Raw genomic sequence first — 20,053 nt, 5'->3', positions numbered from 1 at the left:
ATACGGGCGACGATACATGGGGCAGCGCTGACCCCAATATCTCATCAGCTGCCTGGAGAGGGGGTGACAGAGGACGGGGCGATGCGTCCCTCACTTACCCGCTCCTGCTCGTGCCTCCCCTGACTCTCCCGCTTGTGTCGCTCCATCTCCAGGGTCAGGGCGGCCATTGTGCTGTGAGCGCTGCCGAGTTTCTCACTCAGAGAAGCTTTTTCTGATTCCTTCAGTGATAAAGCCTGAGAAGTAGAGGAGAGGATGAGGAGGAGGAGGAGGAGGAGGAGGAGGAGGAGGAGGAGGAGGAGGTGGTGGTGGAGGAGGAGGAGGAGGTGGTGGTGGAGGAGGAGGAGGAGGTGGTGGTGGTGGTGGTGGTGGTGGTGGTGGTGGTGAGGAGGAGGAGGAGGAGGAGGAGGTTGAGGAGGAGGATGAGGAGGAGGATGAGGAGACGGAGGAGGAGGAGAGGATGAGGAGGAGGAGGAGAGGATGAGGAGGAGGAGGAGAGGATGAGGAGGAGAGGAGGAGGAGGAGAGGAGGAGGAGGAGGAGGAGGAGGAGAGGAGGAGGACAGGATGAGATGAGGAGGATGAGGAGACGGTGAGGAGGAGGATGAGGAGGAGGATGAGGAGACGGTGAGGAGGAGGATGAGGAGACGGTGAGGAGGAGGATGAGGAGACGGTGAGGAGGAGGATGAGGAGACGGTGAGGAGGAGGATGAGGAGACGGTGAGGAGGAGGATGAGGAGACGGTGAGGAGGAGGATGAGGAGACGGTGAGGAGGAGGATGAGGAGACGGTGAGGAGGAGGATGAGGAGACGGTGAGGAGGAGGATGAGGAGACGGTGAGGAGGAGAATGAGGAGAGGATGAGGAGGATGAGGAGGAGGAGGAGGAGGAGGAGGAGGAGGAGGATGAGGAGGAGGAGGAGGAGGATGAGGAGGAGGATGAGGAGGAGGATGAGGAGGATGAGGAGGAGGATGAGGAGGAGGATGAGGAGGAGGATGAGGAGGATGAGGAGAGGAGGAGGAGGAGGAGGAGGATGATGAGGATGAGGAGGATAAGGAGAGGAGAGGATGAGGAGGAGGAGGAGGAGGAGGAGGAGGAGGAGGATGAGGATAAGGAGGAGGAGGATGAGGAGGAGGAGGAGGAGGAGGAGGAGGAGGAGGAGGAGGAGGAGGAAGGAGGAGAGGATAAGGAGGAGAGGATAAGGAGGAGAGGATAAGGAGGAGAGGATAAGGAGGAGGAGGGAGGATAAGGAGGAGGAGGAGAGGATAAGGAGGAGGAGGAGAGGATAATGAGGAGGAGGAGGAGAGGATGAGGATGAGGAGGAGAGGATAAGGAGGAGGAGGAGAGGAGGAGGATGAGGAGACGGTGAGGAGGAGGATGAGGAGACGGTGAGGAGGAGGATGAGGAGACGGTGAGGAGGAGGATGAGGAGACGGTGGGAGGAGAGGAGGATGAGGAGAGGATGAGGAGGAGGAGGGATGAGGAGAGGAGGATGAGGAGAGGAGGATGAGGAGAGGAGGAGGAGGATGAGGAGGAGAAGGATGAGGAAGAGGATGAGGAGGAGATGAGAAAGAGGAAGAGGAGGATGAGGAGACGGTGAGGGAGGAGGTGGTGGGGAGGAGGAGGAGGAGGAGGAGGAGGAGGAGGAGGAGGAGGAGGAGGAGGAGGAGGAGGAGGAGGAGGTGGTGGGGGGGAGGAGGAGGGAGGAGGAGGAAGGAGGAGGGAGGAGGAGGAGGAGTGGTGAGGAGGAGGATGAGGAGGAGGGATGAGGTGAGGAGGATGAGGAGACGGAGGAGGGAGGGAAGGAGGGAGGAGGAGAGGATGAGGGGTGGAGGAGGAGGAGAGGATGAGGAGGAGGAGGAGAGGATGAGGAGAGGATGAGTGAGGAGGATGAGGAGACGGTGAGGAGGAGGATGAGGAGACGGTGAGGAGGAGGATGAGGAGACGGTGAGGAGGAGGATGAGGAGAGGTGAGGAGGAGGATGAGGAGACGGTGAGGAGGAGGATGAGGAGACGGAGGAGGAGGAGGAGGAGGAGGAGGAGGAGGAGGAGGAGGGGAGGAGGAGGAGGAGGAGGAGAGGATGAGGAGAGGAGAGGGAGGAGAGGATAAGGGAGGAGGAGGATAAGGAGGAGGAGGAGGGATAAGGAGGAGGAGGAGAGGATAAGGAGGAGGAGGAGAGGATAAGGAGGAGAGGAGGAGGATGAGGAGACGGTGAGGAGGAGGAGGAGGAGACGGTGAGGGAGAGGATGAGGAGAGGATGAGGGAGAGGATGAGGAGAGGATGAGGAGAGGATGAGGAGAGGATGAGGAGAGGATGAGGAGAGGATGAGGAGAGGATGAGGAGAGGATGAGGATGAGGAGGAGGATGAGGAGGAGGAGGAGGATAAGGAGAGGATGAGGAGGAGGAGGATGAGGAGGAGGATGAGGAGAGGATGAGGAGGAGGAGAAGGATGAGGAGGAGGATGAGGAGGAGGATGAGGAGGAGGATGAGGAGGAGGATGAGGAGGAGGATGAGGAGGAGGATGAGGAGGAGGATGAGAAAGAGGAAGAGGAGGATGAGGAGACGGTGAGGAGGAAGAGGAGGTGAGGAGGAGGAGGAGGTGAGGAGGAGGATGAGGAGACGGAGGAGGAGGAGGAGGATGAGAGGAGGAGGAGAGGATGAGGAGGAGGAGGAGAGGATGAGGAGGAGAGGATGAGGAGAGGATAAGGAGGAGGAGGAGAGGATAAGGAGGAGGAGGAGGAGAGGAGGAGGAGGAGGAGGAGGAGGAGGAGGAGGAGGAGGAGGAGGAGGAGGAGGAGGAGGAGGAAGAGGAGGAGGATGAGGAGACGGTGAGGAGGAAGAGGATGAGGAGACGGTGAGGAGGAGGAGGAGGAGAGGAGTGAGGAGGAGGATGAGGAGACGGTGAGGAGGAGGATGAGGAGACGGTGAGGAGGAGGATGAGGAGACGGTGAGGAGGAGGGTGAGGAGGAGGATGAGGAGAGGATGAGGAGAGGATGAGGAGAGGATGAGGAGAGGATGAGGAGGATGAGGAGGATGAGGAGAGGATGAGGAGGATGAGGAGAGGATGAGGAGGATGAGGAGGATGAGGAGAGGATGAGGAGGATGGGAGAGGATGAGGAGGATGAGGAGAGGGATGAGGAGGAGGAGGAGGAGGAGGAGGAGGAGGAGGAGGAGAAGAAGGATGAGGAGGAGGATGAGGAGGAGGATGAGGAGGGAGGATGAGGAGGAGGATGAGGAGGAGGATGAGGAGGAGGATGAGGAAAGAGGAAGAGGAGGATGAGGAAGAGGAGGAAGAGGAGGATGAGGAGGAGACGGAGGGAGGAGGAGGTGAGGAGGAGGAGGTGGTGAGGAGGAGACGGAGGAGGAGGAGGAGGTGAGGAGGAAGAGGAGGTGAGGAGGAGGAGGAGGATGAGGAGACGGAGGAGAGGATGAGGAGAGGAGGGAGGAGAGGATGAGGAGGAGAGGATGAGGAGGAGAGGAGGAGGAGAGGATAAGGAGGAGGAGGAGAGGATGAGGAGGAGGAGGAGAGGATGAGGAGACGGTGAGGAGGAGGATGAGGAGACGGTGGGAGGATGAGGAGGGTGAGGAGGAGGATGAGGAGACGGTGAGAGGAGAGGATGAGGAGAGGATGAGGAGAGGATGAGGAGAGGATGAGGAGAGGATGAGGAGAGGATGAGGAGAGGATGAGGAGAGGATGAGGAGAGGATGAGGAGAGGATGAGGAGAGGATGAGGAGAGGATGAGGAGGAGGATGAGGAGAGGATGAGGAGGAGGATGAGGAGGAGGATGAGGAGAGGATGAGGAGGAGGATGAGGAGAGGATGAGGAGGAGGATGAGGAGGAGGATGAGGAGGAGGATGAGGATGAGGAGGAGGATGAGGAGGAGGAGGATGAGGAGGAGAAAAGAGGAGGAGAAAGAGGAAGAGGAGGATGAGAAGAGGAAGAGAGGATGAGGAGACGGAGGAGGAGAGGAGGAGGAGACGGTGAGGAGGAGGAGACGGTGAGGGAGGAGGAGACGGTGAGGAGGAGGAGACGGTGAGGAGGAGGAGACGGTGAGGAGGAGGAGACGGTGAGGAGGAGGAGACGGTGAGGAGGAGACGGTGAGGAGGAGGAGAGGATGAGGAGGAGGAGAGGATGAGGAGGAGGAGAGGATGAGGAGGAGGAGACGGAGGAGAGGATGAGGAGAGGATAAGGAGGAGGAGGAGAGGATAAGGAGGAGGAGGAGAGGATAAGGAGGAGGAGGAGAGGATAAGGAGGAGGAGGAGAGGATAAGGAGGAGGAGGAGAGGATGAGGAGGAGGAGGAGAGGATGAGGAGACGGTGAGGAGGAGGATGAGGAGACGGTGAGGAGGAGGATGAGGAGACGGTGAGGAGGAGGATGAGGAGACGGTGAGGAGACGGTGAGGAGAGGATGAGGAGAGGATGAGGAGAGGATGAGGAGGAGGATGAGGAGGAGGAGGATGAGGAGGAGGATGAGGATGAGAAAGAGGAGACGTGAGGAGGAGGAGACGGTGAGGAGGAGGAGACGGTGAGGAGGAGGAGACGGTGAGGAGGAGGAGACGGTGAGGAGGAGGAGACGGTGAGGAGGAGGAGACGGTGAGGAGGAGGAGACGGTGAGGAGGAGGAGACGGTGAGGAGGAGGAGACGGTGAGGAGGAGGAGACGGTGAGGAGGAGGAGACGGTGAGGAGGAGGAGACGGTGAGGAGGAGGAGGAGGAGACGGTGAGGAGGAGGAGACGGTGAGGAGGAGGAGACGGTGAGGAGGAGGAGACGGTGAGGAGGAGGAGGAGGAGACGGTGAGGAGACGGTGGAGGAGGAGGAGGAGGAGGAGGAGGAGGAGGAGGAGGAGGAGGAGGAGGAGGAGGAGGAGATGAGGAGGAGGAGATGAGGAGGAGGAGATGAGGAGGAGGAGATGAGGAGGAGGAGATGAGGAGGAGGAGACGGTAAGGTGCCATGATGTCGGCCCGGAGCCCCGGACGCCCCCTCATCCTCACCTGCTGCTTCTCGCTCTCCGCCTGTAACAAGCCGTCGTCGCGCTCCTGCTGCAGCGCCGCGATCTCCTCGCTCAGCTCCTCACGCTCCATCTCGTATCGCGCCAGCAGCTCCTCGCGCTCCTGCGTCAGCCGGCGGAGCAACTCTTCCTTCTCTAACTGCAGCTCCAGACGGACGGCGTCCTGCAACACAGAACCGTCCACTCACTACGTACAGATGCCCACGAGCACCACAGCCTGCCGGGACCTGTAGTTCCACAAGTCACGGCTGCACACCCACCTTCTCCTGCAGCAGCCGCTCCACGTCCTCTTCATGCGCCTTCTCTTTGCTCTTCAGGGTGATCTTCGCTTCCTCCTCCATGCAGATCAGTTTCTGGTTCACGGCCTCCTTGTCGCGCTCCAGCTTAGCGATCTCGGCCTCCATCAGCCTCCGCGCGGAGCTGACCTCCACTATAGGAGCGGGAACAAGGCGATGGAGAGATTATCTGGGGTGCACCCACCTGGGGGGCCGGGTGCCCTGTATATACTGCCCTCTCTCACCCTGTAACGCCTCCTTCGCCAGCCGCAGACCCTGTGTCTCTCCCTCCAGCTGCTCCTTGCGGTTGGTGATGTGGACGAGCTGCTGCTGGATGTCGTACAGGGTCGTCTCCAGCGCCTCCTTCTCTGACCTGCGGGGACAGACAGCGATCAGGATCCATCAGTCCAGCGGAGCTCCGCTGCTCGTCCGGCATTCAGTCCGTCCAGCGGAGCTCCGCTGCTCGTCCGGCATTCAGTCCGTCCAGCGGAGCTCCGCTGCTCGTCCGGCATTCAGTCCGTCCAGCGGAGCTCCGCTGCTCGTCCGGCATTCAGTCCGTCCAGCGGAGCTCCGCTGCTCGTCCGGCATTCAGTCCGTCCAGCGGAGCTCCGCTGCTCGTCCGGCATTCAGTCCGTCCAGCGGAGCTCCGCTGCTCGTCCGGCATTCAGTCCGTCCAGCGGAGCTCCGCTGCTCGTCCGGCATTCAGTCCGTCCAGCGGAGCTCCGCTGCTCGTCCGGCATTCAGTCCGTCCAGCGGAGCTCCGCTGCTCGTCCGGCATTCAGTCCGTCCAGCGGAGCTCCGCTGCTCGTCCGGCATTCAGTCCGTCCAGCGGAGCTCCGCTGCTCGTCCGGCATTCAGTCCGTCCAGCGGAGCTCCGCTGCTCGTCCGGCATTCAGTCCGTCCAGCGGAGCTCCGCTGCTCGTCCGGCATTCAGTCCGTCCAGCGGAGCTCCGCTGCTCGTCCGGCATTCAGTCCGTCCAGCGGAGCTCCGGTGCTCGTCCGGCATTCAGTCCGTCCAGCGGAGCTCCGGTGCTCGTCCGGCATTCAGTCCGTCCAGCGGAGCTCCGGTGCTCGTCCGGCATTCAGTCCGTCCAGCGGAGCTCCGGTGCTCGTCCGGCATTCAGTCCGTCCAGCGGAGCTCCGCTGCTCGTCCGGCATTCAGTCCGTCCAGCGGAGCTCCGGTGCTCGTCAGGCATTCAGTCCGTCCAGCGGAGCTCCGGTGCTCGTCCGGCATTCAGTCCGTCCAGCGGAGCTCCGGTGCTCGTCCGGCATTCAGTCCGTCCAGCGGAGCTCCGGTGCTCGTCCGGCATTCAGTCCGTCCAGCGGAGCTCCGGTGCTCGTCCGGCATTCAGTCCGTCCAGCGGAGCTCCGGTGCTCGTCCGGCATTCAGTCAGTCCAGCGAAGGGGAAGCAGTGATGAGAGCAGTGATGGCGGCCGGGTACGCGCACCCAGATAACACGGGGATGGAGCTAGAAGCCGTGGTCCATATACCTGAGGGCGGCCATCTCCTCTGACTGCACCCGGTTCTCCCTCTCGCAGGCGGTCAGCTGCACCACCAGGCCGCCCTTCTCCTTCATCAGCGCCTCTTTCTCTCTGGAGGCGCGGAGGAGGCTCTCGCTCTGCTGCTCCACCTCCCTGCGGCTCTGCACCAGGTCCTCGCTCAGGACGTTCCTCTGACGACTCAACTAACGATGAAAAGATGGAGGAGACCGGTCACACACAGCGCATCCCTGGGACCAAGACGACTCACAATGCTCTGCAACTACCTGTCCAATCCCGGGGACCAAGATGACCCGCAATGCTCTGCACCCACCCGTCCAATCCCGGGGGCCAAGACGACCCACAATGCTCTGCACCCACCCGTCCAATCCCGGGGACCAAGATGACTCACAATGCTCTGCAACTACCTGTCCAATCCCGGGGACCAAGATGACCCACAATGCTCTGCACCCACCCGTCCAATCCCGGGGGCCAAGACGACCCACAATGCTCTGCAGCCACCTGTGCTATCCTGGGTACTGCCCTTACCCACAATACCGTGCTCCGTACCTGCCCCAGCTGCTCCTGCACGTTGGCCCGGTCTCTGCGCAGCGCCTGCAGCTCCTGCAGCAGCTTCTCCCGGTTCTGCTCCATGGCCTGCAGGGAGTTATCCAGCCCGAAACGCTCGGTGTCCAGCTCCAGCTTCTCCTGCTCCAGTCGCACCAGCTCGTCGCGGATGGAGGCTTTCTCCTGCTCCACCTCGTGCTTCTGCCCCTGCAGGGAGGATCGCTGCTGCTCCAGCTGCAAAAGGAGGCCAGCATTATCCACCACCGGCGACTCCGAGGCTCCCGCGGCCTCACCACACTGCTACGAGGGGCTGAGGGTGTGGGGGTCCCGCGGCCTCACCACACTGCTACGAGGGGCTGAGGTGTGGGGGTCCCACTGCCACGAGGGGCTGAGGTGTGGGGGTCCCGCGGCCTCCTGGCACTGCCACGAGGGGCTGAGGTGTGGGGATCCCGCGGCCTCCTCGCACTGATACGAGGGGCTAAGGTGTGGGGGTCCCGTGGCCTCACCACACTGCCACGAGGGGCTGAGGGTGTTGGGGTCCCACTGCCACGAGGGGCTGAGGGTGTTGGGGTCCCGCGGCCTCACCACACTGCCACGAGGGGCTGAGGTGTGGGGGTCCCACTGCCACGAGGGGCTGAGGTGTGGGGGTCCCGCGGCCTCCTGGCACTGCCACGAGGGGCTGAGGTGTGGGGATCCCGCGGCCTCCTCGCACTGATACGAGGGGCTAAGGTGTGGGGGTCCCGTGGCCTCACCACACTGCCACGAGGGGCTGAGGTGTGGGGGTCCCACTGCCACGAGGGGCTGAGGTGTGGGGGTCCCGCAGCCTCCTGGCACTGCCACGAGGGGCTGAGGTGTGGGGGTCCCGTGGCCTCCTCGCACTGCTATGAGGGGCTGAGGTGTGGGGGTCTCGCGGCCTCCTCGCACTGCTACGAGGGGGCTGAGGTGTGGGGGTCCCACGGCCTCACCTACCTGAGCAATGACCTTGTTGAGCTCGGTCTTGTCCTGGGCCAGGCTCTCATTCAGGGCGCTCATCTTAGACAAGGCGTCTCGCACAGAAGCCTCCTCTGTCCTCTGTCTGTTCAGCGCCAACTCCAGCTCAGCCCGGTGTATCTCAGCCTGCAGGATAACAGAGGGGGGGGGGGGGATACATGATGTTCAGTGTCTACAGTATCATCCTCGTAGCTGCTTCATGTTGGTAGGTTATAGGGGACCGGTGTGTGACCTCTTCAAGTGTTTTAATATCTGCAAGCTGGTCCATGATTTCTGGTATGCGGTATATAGGTCCGGCACCATAGTAACAGAAACATGCCCATATCACAATGTTTCCACCATGCTTCACTGTCTGCAGGTTGTACTGTGGCTGAATGCAGAGTTTGGGGGTCGTCTGACGAACTGTCTGCGGACCTTGGACCCAAAAAGAACAATTTTCCTTTCATCAGTCCACAAAATGTTTCTCCATGTCTCTTTAGGCCGGTTGAGGTGTTCTTTGGTCAATTGTATCCGCTTCAGTACATGTCTTTTTTGGACTTTGCGGGGACTTCTTGTTCAGAGATTAGCTTCACACAGGCGTCTTCTAACTGTCGCAGTCCTCACAGGTAATTGGAGACTGTCTGTGATCATCCTGGAGCCGATCATTGGCTGAGCCTTCGCCATTCTGGCTATTCTTCCATCCATTCGGATGGTGGTCTTCCGTTTTCTTCCTCGTCTCTCTGGTTTTGCTTTCCATTATAAAGCATTGGAGACCATTTTAGCTGATCAGTCGATCATTGTCTGCACTTCTTTATAAGTTTTACCCTCTCCAATCAACTTTTTAATCACAGTACGCTGTTCTTCTGAACAATGTCTGCAACGACCCATATTTCTCAGGCTTTCAAGGAGAAATGCAGGTACAACATGTGCTGCTTCACATACACAGAGTCAGAAACCTGCAGATGATGAATGCGGAGTCTGGGGGGTTTCTTACAATCTACTGCACCGACTGGTAAATTGTCTGACATGTGGTGATAGAATCAATACCAAAAACAGCGATTAATCTGGTCAGCCATATTGGACGGCTGTTACTGTGGACACTACTGTACTGTAGCAGCCGGACCCTCACAGCCGGAGATAATCCACGCTCCTCGGACTGTGAAGTCCTGGGGTCCGGTCTCTGCTTTTTCCGCTTTATGACGGACAGAGATTCAATTCGTCACTATTTTCAGGATCTCTGTTTGCCGTCAGTGAATGGGGCGCACTGGAGAGAGAACCTGACAGTCTTGTTCGGGGCTGCGGTGCTTGTGACAGTGTGTCAGGAGGTATGGGCAGAGGAGGATTTGCTGGACTTTACCTTGGAGAGTGCTTGGGTGATGTCCGTCTTCTCGGCCTCCAGCACCTCCTTCTCCAGGCTGGACTGATGCAGAACCTCTTTCACCACGACCAGCTCTTTCCTGAGGGCCGAGAGCTTCACCTCCAGCTGCTCCTGGCTCTTGTGCCTGCGGATCAGAATAACTGGGGGCTCAGCAGTCACCCCACAATCTGCAGACACAGGGACCCCTCTAAGTCTGCCTGTGCCCCTTTAGGGGTCTCCGCTGTGTGGCCCCAAAACTGGGGGGCGATCTCCTGACCCTCATGAACTCACCCTCTGTCCACCTCTCGCTGGGCTCGGTCTCGGTCCTGGCAGGTGTCGTCCTTCTCCTCCTGCAAGACGTCTCTCTGCCGCTGGAGGTCGCTGTTCGCCAGCTGCAGTTTTTCAGCCTCTTGACGCTGCGTCTCCAGCTGTTCCTGCAGATTGTGGACGCTGCGCTCCAGGGCGGTGCGATCACTGCGGAGACAACGGTGCATCAGACACCAGAGAAGATTGGGGGCATGTATGGGGCGCACGGAGAACATTTTGTAGCGTCAACGCGGTACCCCCAGGGTCAGGGCGGCCACCCCCAGGCGTCGGCACCTGTTCAGCTGCTCTAAGCTGCTGCGGAGTCTGGAGAGTGTCAGCTCCGCGTCGTCTTTGCTCATAGTGGACGAGTCCAGATCTTTTTGCATCTGCGTTATTTTCTGCTCCAGGACCCTGCGGTCGTTCTCGCTGTCGCTCAGCTGTCTCCGCAGCGTGCCCGCCGCCTCCTGTCCGCCCTCCAGCCGCCCCCGCAGCTCCTGCAAACAATCGAGTTAGAGCAAAACTAAGGACCAAAGTGAGACCCGGTGAGAAGGATTTAGTCTGAACATTGAGGGGGAAAGAAAGGCGCAAAACAAATCTGCAGCCAATCAGCAATGCGCCGAGAAATGCAGCACGAGGCACAGTGGCGCCTCCAAGAGGTTTCATTAGCAGCTGCCCCATTCGGAGGGAAGGAATCCAACATGACTGATGGCAGAGTATCGGGGCGCGCGCGGAGGGCAGCGGGCCGAGGGCAACGAGCCCAGGGGAGGGCAGAGGGGCGCGCGGAGGGCAGAGGGGCGCGCGGAGGGCAGAGGGCCGGGGCGCGAACCACGGGACAAAATGTACCTGGATCTGGAGCTGTCGCCTCTGCAGAGCAGAGTGTACGGCGGAGAGCGCGGAGTCACGGAAGGCCGGGGACAGGCTGCGTCTCGGTGAGCTGCTGCGGTGCGGAGAAGGGCGCCGGATGGGAGAGGATGTGCGCAGGCTGCTGGAGAGCCCCCTCAGGCTGAGAGACGGACCCTCGCTATCCAGAAGCTCCAAGGTCTTCTCACTGGTGGAGAGCTGAAGACCACTGTCTGCATCACTGAGGACGGCCTGGAGGAGAGGCCACAAGGACGGAACAGTTATCGACAATCACAAGGCTGGACAGTCAGTGTGTGCCGGATCCGTAAACAGCAACAGATCCAGACGGAGGAAAGAAAAACACGTGGAGCAAAGTGAGGGACGTCCAGACGGCACTGACTGAGTCCATCACCGATTACTAATGGCACCGATGAGGAAACAATTCTAAGGGGCTTCACAAGATCTCAGGGGGGCATAAGGCGGGTGTCAGATCTCCCCGCACAGCGCGCACCTGCGTCAGCTCCCGCAGCGTCTCCTGCAGAGTCTCCCTCTCACACCTCAGTGCTTCCACCTCTTCTCCTACCAGCGTAACTCGTTCGTCCACCCGACTCATCTCCTGCAAGAACCAGATACACACCGTCACATCCCCCCACTCCTGGAGCCATCGTATCCCCTCAGACAACCACAGACAGGAGTCCCGCGCCTCTCCGCCACGCTGGATGGAGCATTACTAGGAGTACTGCCATTATACGTCCCACAATGCACTATGTGACGATACAGCTTCTTATCCTTAATCAGCCAGATGTCTAGATTTGTTAAGCCAAGAGAAATTAACTATAGTGTTTGTGTTGACTTTAGAACTTGTGTGCGTTTCTTTGGTGGATCAAGAAAAACAGACCAGCATTCGTATAACCCTGAATGTTGTCTTCTCTTGGTTCTGAAACAATGATGTTTGTTACTATGTGTGATGATACAACTTAAAATCTTAATAAGCCAGACGATTAGATTTATTAAGTCAAGAGAAATACCCGATTGTGCTTTATTAGCGATTTCTTGCTGTGCTTTATTAATGTTCTGCTTGCTCGTCAGTTTATGTACACCAATATAACTTGTAAAGTGTCCAGCATTCCACTAATCTCATCAGTATCTCAGGACCCTCTAACCATTGTTTAAAAATCGTCTAAGCCCATTGTGTGTTGAAAGAAGATCTGGCGGAGCCTTCACCACAGGGAGTCTCACATGTAGACCCAGGTGATGAGGTCGACCTGAGAAAGATCCCTCCACTAATGCACACTGAGCTTTTTTTTTTTGGGGGGGGGCAGGTGAGAGCAGTTCTGCCATTTAGGAGGCTGAGCCCAAAGAAGCAGAAGGGTCAGGTGTTTCTCTAGCAGTCAGACTTGGGAAGCAGAATCAAGGAGCGTCAGAAAGACTTTACAAGGAGAATGAGAGACATCCTTCAGGACAGTAGATGGATTGCATGGCATTACCCAAAGAGACACAGATTTGAATTCTATATAATTCCAGCCTAAGGGTATCGGCCCTGACTGGAAAGATTGGGATTTGCTCCATTGACCATCAGAGAGACCATGGATACATTTTGGGGAGACCATGGTGGGACGAGCTAGTCATCTAGCCCCATTGGATATGTTGTTTGGAGTTGCCAGGAGGGATCCACCGGTCGCCTGGCCCCATGGAAACTCTCGGAGAGGCCAGGTTGGGACCCTCGGGTCTCCTGGTCTTGTACCCTCACCCTGTGTTGTCTGAGTAGTATTATGCCCACAGAAGACCCCGGGTCTTCATACACTACAATAAAGCATGTGCTGCAGAGAACGATCAGAATGTGCACGCAGCTTTGGCTGTGACTGGAGTACAAGAGCTGATGTAATGCAGGTTACACACAAGGGCTAATCAGCTCCGCTGTGCGGCCTCCTGTGAGGTTTTAAAGCGGAGCTCAGGTTTAACCCCTTCACGGACCCCGGTACCTGCTCTTGCAGCTGTCGGATCGTCAGCTCCTTGTCTCTGCTGTCGACCTGCAGCCGCTCGATCGTCTTATTCATCTCTGCTGCCCTGTGATATAAAAGGAGATCAGAGTCATGCAGAGCGCCAGGCTCGCGGCACCACGGCTGCCCTCGGGCGGCTCCGTACCTGGCGCTGAGCTCGGCTTTCTCGGCGTCGCACGCAGCCTGCAGCTGGATCATGTCGCGCACTTTGTCCTTCAGTTGCTCGTCCAGTTGCGCCATCTGCAGCGCTTGTCTCTCCACCACGCCGCTGTTCTCTGCCAGTCTCAGCGAGCTGCCCACAGTCAGGCAGGAGGCGTGCAGCGAGCGGCAGGACTGCGACAGCCCCTTCTGCATCGCCGACAGGTCCCTGCATACAGAGGGGGGGGGTCAGACCCAGGACGGCACAGCAGGTCAGAGACCCCCGGCCGGACACCCACCTCTCCGTCATGGTCTTCATCTCGCTGAAATGTCTCCTGAAGCCGACAACCTGTCTCCACAGGGACAGCAGACGGCTGTGCTCATTGCTGAAGTAGGCGTTAAAGGACTGCGGGGGGCGACACCGAGAGACGGAGTCAATCCGCTATGTCAGCAATGTAATGGCGGCCATGCCGCCGGCCTGTGCCCTCACCTCCTCTTCGCGCCTCCACTCGCTCTCCTTCTGCTCCAGCTCCTCGCGGGCTTTGGTCCAGTCGGCCGTCAGTTTGCGCAGGTCCTCGCTCAGCGCCTGGTTGGCGGAGTTTGCCTGGTCCAGCTGCTCGCGCAGCATCACGTTCACCTGGGTCAGGCTGGCGCTTCTGTGGGCGCAGGAGACGGTGAGAACGACGGCAAAATAACAGGAGAAAAGGGACACGAACCCCAGAAATGAGCGAACTATTGCTCCCTGTTATCAGCCGCTCCGTCCCCCTGATGCTTTCTACATTGGGGATTACAATAATGGGTGAGGCGCATAAAGAGTTAATCCGAATATCTGGTGAGTGGCCGCAGGCTCCGTACCTCTGCTGCTCCTCCTCCAGTCGTATCAGAGCGTTCTCCAGCTCATTGCTGCTCTCCTCCTCCTGCCGCAGCCGCGAGTCCGTCACCTCCAGGCGGCTCTGCGCGGAAAACGCCAAAATCACCTGATGGATCACAGATTCTACGGAGCTTGAGAGCGCGGCGCCGGTGTTATTGCGCCGCATTGTGTGGGCGGCGCCGGTGTTATTGTGCCGCATTGTGTGGGCGGCGCGGGTGTTATTGTGCCGCTTTCTGTGGGCGGCGCGGGTGTTATTGTGCCGCATTGTGTGGGCGGCGCGGGTGTTATTGTGCCGCTTTGTATGGGCGGCGCGGGTGTTATTGTGCCGCTTTGTGTGGGCGGCGCGGGTGTTATTGTGCCGCTTTGTGTGGGCGGCGCGGGTGTTATTGTGCCGCTTTGTGTGGGCGGCGCGGGTGTTATTGTGCCGCTTTGTGTGGGCGGCGCGGGTGTTATTGTGCCGCTTTGTGTGGGCGGCGCGGGTGTTATTGTGCCGCTTTGTGTGGGCGGCGCGGGTGTTATTGTGCCGCTTTGTGTGGGCGGCGCGGGTGTTATTGTGCCGCTTTGTGTGGGCGGCGCGGGTGTTATTGTGCCGCTTTGTGTGGGCGGCGCGGGTGTTATTGTGCCGCTTTGTGTGGGCGGCGCGGGTGTTATTGTGCCGCATTGTGTGGGCGGCGCGGGTGTTATTGTGCCGCATTGTGTGGGCGGCGCCGGTGTTATTGTGCCGCATTGTGTGGGCGGCGCCGGTGTTATTGTGCCGCATTGTGTGGGCGGCGCCGGTGTTATTGTGCCGCATTGTGTGGGCGGCGCCGGTGTTATTGTGCCGCATTGTGTGGGCGGCGCCGGTGTTATTGTGCCGCATTGTGTGGGCGGCGCCGGTGTTATTGTGCCGCATTGTGTGGGCGGCGCCGGTGTTATTGTGCCGCTTTGTGTGGGCGGCGCCGGTGTTATTGTGCCGCTTTCTGTGGGCGGCGCGGGTGTTATTGTGCCGCTTTGTGTGGGCGGCGCGGGTGTTATTGTGCCGCTTTGTGTGGGCGGCGCCGGTGTTATTGTGCCGCTTTGTGTGGGCGGCGCCGGTGTTATTGTGCCGCTTTGTGTGGGCGGCGCCGGTGTTATTGTGTCGCTTTGTGTGGGCGGCGCGGGTGTTATTGCGCTGCTTTGTGTGGGCGGCGCGGGTGTTATTGTGCCGCTTTGTGTGGGCGGCGCGGGTGTTATTGTGCCGCTTTGTGTGGGCGGCGCGGGTGTTATTGCGCTGCTTTGTGTGGGCGGCGCGGGTGTTATTGTGCCGCTTTGTGTGGGCGGCGCAGGTGTTATTGTGCCGCTTTGTGTGGGCGGCGCAGGTGTTATTGTGCCGCTTTGTGTGGGCGGCGCGGGTGTTATTGTGCCGCTTTGTGTGGGCGGGTTGTGATTTGCTGCTGTTTCCATGCTACAATTAATCACTGCAACATTATAGGCCGCCACGTCAGGGTCTCCGCCCGCCGCCACAGTCGGGGGGGGTCTCTCCGCCCGCCGCCACAGTCGGGGGGGGGGGTCTCTCCGGCCGCTATCAGTGAATGAGACCTTTCGCCTCCCGGTTATTAGATGGCTACGATGTGTTATGTCTGCAGTCACTGACAGCGAGCAGAGATGGTTGCGCCGCTGCGGCCCTTCTTGGTGCACGACGCTCGGGATCGGGTGTTGCTCAGTCATGGCCGGTCAGACTCACGCTCAGACGTTCTTGCTCCAGCTCCGTGGAACGTTCTAGAAGCTGCTGCTCCACCTCTCCGCACCGTTTCTTGTACTGCAGGACCTGCCGGAGGGATGAGAAGAGACGGCATCTTGGGAACATGTCACATCAGTGCTATTGCTCTCTGTTATCACCTGCGGTCACTCGCTCACCTTGGCCTGGAGCTTCTGTACGAGCTGTGCCTGCCGCTGCTGCCCCTCCTGATAGGCCTGCAGCTTCCGCTTGTACGCCGCCTGCTCCTCCTCCAGCCGCCGCCGCAGCTCCACATTCTGCTGCGCCAGGCTCCGCGTCTCCAAGGAATCCCGCTCACGCTCTCCGGTCTCCAGCCGCAGGTTCTGCTCCAGCTGCCGGAGCGAGAGGAGACGTATAACAGAGCGGAGATTATAACGGGGGAACGTCAGCAAAGGAGAACAGCGCCGCCGCTGACTGAGCCGGGTATGACGGGATGGTTCTCCTGGTGTCTGCACCGACTTACAGGGCCCCGCTAGACACAGGCAGACCCCTGGGGCCCTGCTAGACACAGGTAGACCCCCGCTAGACACGGGCAGGCCCCCGGGGCCCCGCTACACTCTGGCAGACCCCCGGGGCCCCGCTACACTCTGGCAGACCCCCGGGGCCCTGCTAGACATGGGAAGACCCCCGGTTCGTCACAGAAAATCAGTACAGCAGACCTACGGGGTCCCGCAATGGTTCTGCTGGAGTCTGCACCAACTTGCACGTAAACCCGGAGTCCCCAGGGCAGGGAAGACCCCCGGGGTCCCGCTAGACACGGGCAGACCACTGCTAAACACTGGCAGAACCCCGGTAGACACTGGCAGACCCCCGGTTCGTCACAGTGTATCAGTACAGTCATCCAGGATCCTGGGAAAAACTCCATGAAGTGCCCGGTGGGATGGATGAGCGGCCGGGTATTATAGCTTTATACTGGCAGAGCTGTGATGTCCTCATCCAATGTTGGGGGCAGCGGTCACCATGGAGACGAGGCGACATCCACAGCAGGGGGTCTGGTGGGAACAGATGATGGGTGAACGAGGGCAATGAATGCGGCAGTGACAAAGCGACTGCGGGCAAGTCTGAGCCTGCCGGCTGCCAGTCACTGCCCGTGGCCTGCCCGGACAAGACAGAGCGGGGGAGAGAGCCCCCGAACCAGAGGAGACCCCCTACATCATAATGGACAGGAGGCGCCCAGCTCATACCAGATGTAGACAGAAACAGAGCCTTGAAAAACTCTTCATACATTTAGGTTTGTGGGTGTAACGAAAAAAACGCACTAATTATTATACAAATATAAATCTGACCATTGTGAAGTGCGTTAGTATTCAGCCCCCTGTAGCCTGATGCCCCCGAAATAACATCCTGACAGACCAATCACCCCCAGAAGTCACATAATTAGTACACTGAGTCCACCTGGGTGTGATTTATCCTCAGTATAACTACAGCTGTTCTGTGAAGGCTTCAGAGAACAAGCCGGCTCAAACAACACCATGAAAACCAAAGAGCCCACCAGACAGGTCAGGTATAAAGCTGAAAACTAAGGAGCCCACCAGACAGGTCAGGGATAAAGCTGAAAACTAAGGAGCCCACCAGACAGGTCAGGGATAAAGCTGAAAACTAAGGAGCACACCAGACAGGTCAGGGATAAAGCTGAAAACTAAGGAGCACACCAGACAGGTCAGGGATAAAGTTGTGGAGAAGAGGAAATCAGGGTTAGGTTATAGAAAATAGCCAGAGGAGCTCTGAACACCTCACGGAGCACTGTGCAATCCATAAACATGGAAGGAGTACGGCACAACTATAAACCTACCAAGACATGGCCGTCACCTAACCTGACATCCCAGCAAGGAGAGCGCTAATGAGAGAAGCAGCTGAGAGATCCATGGTCACTGAGGAGCTGCAGATCTACAACTCAGGAGGAGAATCTGTTCCAGGGCGACTATTAGTCGTGAACTCCACAAATCTGGTCTTTATGGAAGAGGAGCAAGAAAAAGCCATAAGAAGTCCCATGTAAAGAACACAGTGAGCATGTGGAAGCAGGAGCTCTAGTCAGATGAGGCCAAAGGAGAACTTTTTAGGCTAAATGTAAAACTCTATGTGTGGTGGAAAACTAACCCTGCACATGACCCCGAAAACACCATCCCCATCGTCACACATGGTGGAGGCAGCATCCTGCTGTGGGGAGGCTTTTCTTCAGCAGGGGCAGGGAAGCTGGTCAGAGGTGATGGGAAGATGGATGGAGCTAAATACAGGATAATCCTGGAGGAAAACCTGTCAGAGGCTGCAGAAGACCTGAGACCGGGGCGTAGGTTCACGTTCCAGCAGGACAACAACCCTCAACATCCTGCAGAGCTACAATGGAGGGTTTAGATCAGAGCATATTCCTGTGTGTGAACGGCGCAGTCACAGTCCAGACCCAAATCCCAGAGAATCTGTGACAATACGCGAAAATCACTGATCACAGACGTCTCCATCCAATCACTGAGCGAGAGCGAGGGGCAAAGCTGGAGAGACAGACCCCAGAGACTGCAGAGAAAGCTGGAGAGACAGACCCCAGAGACTGCAGAGAAAGCTGGAGAGACAGACCCCAGAGACTGCAGAGAAAGCTGGAGAGACAGACCCCAGAGACTGCAGAGAAAGCTGGAGAGACAGGTCCCAAGAGACTGCAGGGAAAGCTGGAGAGACAGACCCCAGAGACTGCAGAGAAAGCTGGAGAGACAGACCCCAAAAGACTGCAGGGAAAGGTGGAGAGACAGACCCCAAAAGACTGCAGCGAAAGCTGGAGAGACAGACCCCAAAAGACTGCAGGGAAAGGTGGAGAGACAGACCCCAAAAGACTGCAGAGAAAGGTGGAGAGACAGACCCCAAAAGACTGCAGAGAAAGGTGGAGAGACAGACCCCAAAAGACTGCAGAGAAAGGTGGAGAGACAGACCCCAAAAGACTGCAGGGAAAGGTGGAGAGACAGACCCCAAAAGACTGCAGAGAAAGGTGGAGAGACAGACCCCAAAAGACTGCAGGGAAAGGTGGAGAGACAGACCCCAAAAGACTGCAGGGAAAGCTGGAGAGACAGACCCCAAAAGACTGCAGAGAAAGCTGGAGAGACAGACCCCAAAAGACTGCAGAGAAAGCTGGAGAGACAGACCCCAAAAGACTGCAGAGAAAGCTGGAGAGACAGACCCCAAAAGACTGCAGAGAAAGCTGGAGAGACAGACCCCAAAAGACTGCAGAGAAAGCTGGAGAGACAGACTCCAAAAGAGTGCAGAGAAAGCTGGAGAGACAGACCCCAAAAGACTGCAGAGAAAGCTGGAGAGACAGACCCCAAAAGACTGCAGAGAAAGCTGGAGAGACAGACCCCAAAAGACTGCAGAGAAAGCTGGAGAGACAGACCCCAAAAGACTGCAGAGAAAGGTGGGAGAGACAGACCCCAAAAGACTGCAGCGAGAGGTGGGAGTGACAGACCCCAAAAGACTGCAGCGAGAGGTGGGAGTGACAGACCCCAAAAGACTGCAGCGAGAGGTGGGAGTGACAGACCCCAAAAGACTGCAGCGAGAGGTGGGAGAGACAGACCGCAAAAGACTGCAGCGAGAGGTGGGAGAGACAGACCGCAAAAGACTGCAGCGAGAGGTGGTCCTATAATGCACTGACTCAGGGGCTGAATATAACGCCCCTCACAATGGTCAGGTTTATATAATAATCAGTGACCTCGTATCATTTCCTCACTCGTCACTAATACTCGTTACTTTCTATCACAGAAAATCCCAATAAAATACATTTATGTTTGTGGTGTAACAGGAAAAAGGTCACGGGGTGTGAAGACTTTTCAAGACAGTGTATATACAGGATATGCCCAGGTTATACCAGCTGTGCATATATCATTATATACAGAGAAGCCCAGGTTATACCAGCTGTACATATATAATTATATACAGGAGATGCCCGGGTTATACCAGCTGTACATATATAATAATATACAGGAGATGTCCAGGTTATACCAGCTGTGCATATATCATTATATACAGAGAAGCCCAGGTTATACCAGCTGTACATATATAATTATATACAGGAGATGCCCGGGTTATACCAGCTGTACATATATAATTATATACAGGAGATGCCCAGGTTATATCAGCTATACATATATAATTATATACAGGAGATGCCCAGGTTATACCAGCTGTACATATATAATTATATACAGGAGATGCCCAGGTTATACCAGCTGTACATATATAATTATATACAGGAGATGCCCAGGTTATACCAGCTGTACACATATAATTATATAGAGGAGATGCCCGGGTTATACCAGCTGTACATATATAATAATATACAGGAGATGTCCAGGTTATACCAGCTGTGCATATATCATTATATACAGAGAAGCCCAGGTTATACCAGCTGTACATATATAATTATATACAGGAGATGCCCGGGTTATACCAGCTGTACATATATAATTATATACAGGAGATGCCCAGGTTATATCAGCTATACATATATAATTATATACAGGAGATGCCCAGGTTATACCAGCT

The 20,053-nt window shown here is 57.5% G+C and overlaps 1 protein-coding gene across 1 annotated transcript in view; it reads right to left on the bottom strand.

Annotated features, from left to right (window-relative positions):
- Positions 1 to 20,053, bottom strand: part of CROCC (ciliary rootlet coiled-coil, rootletin) — a 50,290-nt gene that overhangs the window by 19,454 nt on the left and 10,783 nt on the right. The window contains 19 exon segments of the mRNA XM_073655362.1: positions 99 to 233; positions 4,982 to 5,161; positions 5,259 to 5,428; positions 5,519 to 5,646; positions 6,765 to 6,958; positions 7,323 to 7,553; positions 8,289 to 8,435; positions 9,646 to 9,790; positions 9,937 to 10,119; positions 10,246 to 10,445; positions 10,795 to 11,043; positions 11,303 to 11,407; positions 12,774 to 12,858; positions 12,937 to 13,158; positions 13,229 to 13,335; positions 13,420 to 13,585; positions 13,785 to 13,882; positions 15,503 to 15,586; positions 15,676 to 15,867. Of these exon segments, the coding sequence (XP_073511463.1) occupies positions 99 to 233; positions 4,982 to 5,161; positions 5,259 to 5,428; positions 5,519 to 5,646; positions 6,765 to 6,958; positions 7,323 to 7,553; positions 8,289 to 8,435; positions 9,646 to 9,790; positions 9,937 to 10,119; positions 10,246 to 10,445; positions 10,795 to 11,043; positions 11,303 to 11,407; positions 12,774 to 12,858; positions 12,937 to 13,158; positions 13,229 to 13,335; positions 13,420 to 13,585; positions 13,785 to 13,882; positions 15,503 to 15,586; positions 15,676 to 15,867 (3,021 nt within the window).

The sequence above is a fragment of the Phyllobates terribilis genome, unplaced genomic scaffold (genome assembly GCF_046119375.1).
Source record: "Phyllobates terribilis strain yellow unplaced genomic scaffold, ASM4611937v1 Scaffold_12__6_contigs__length_324123572, whole genome shotgun sequence".
NCBI lineage: Eukaryota > Metazoa > Chordata > Amphibia > Anura > Dendrobatidae > Phyllobates > Phyllobates terribilis.
The sequence above is the reverse complement of the archived record's forward strand: the minus strand, read 5'-3'. Positions and strand labels throughout refer to the sequence as shown.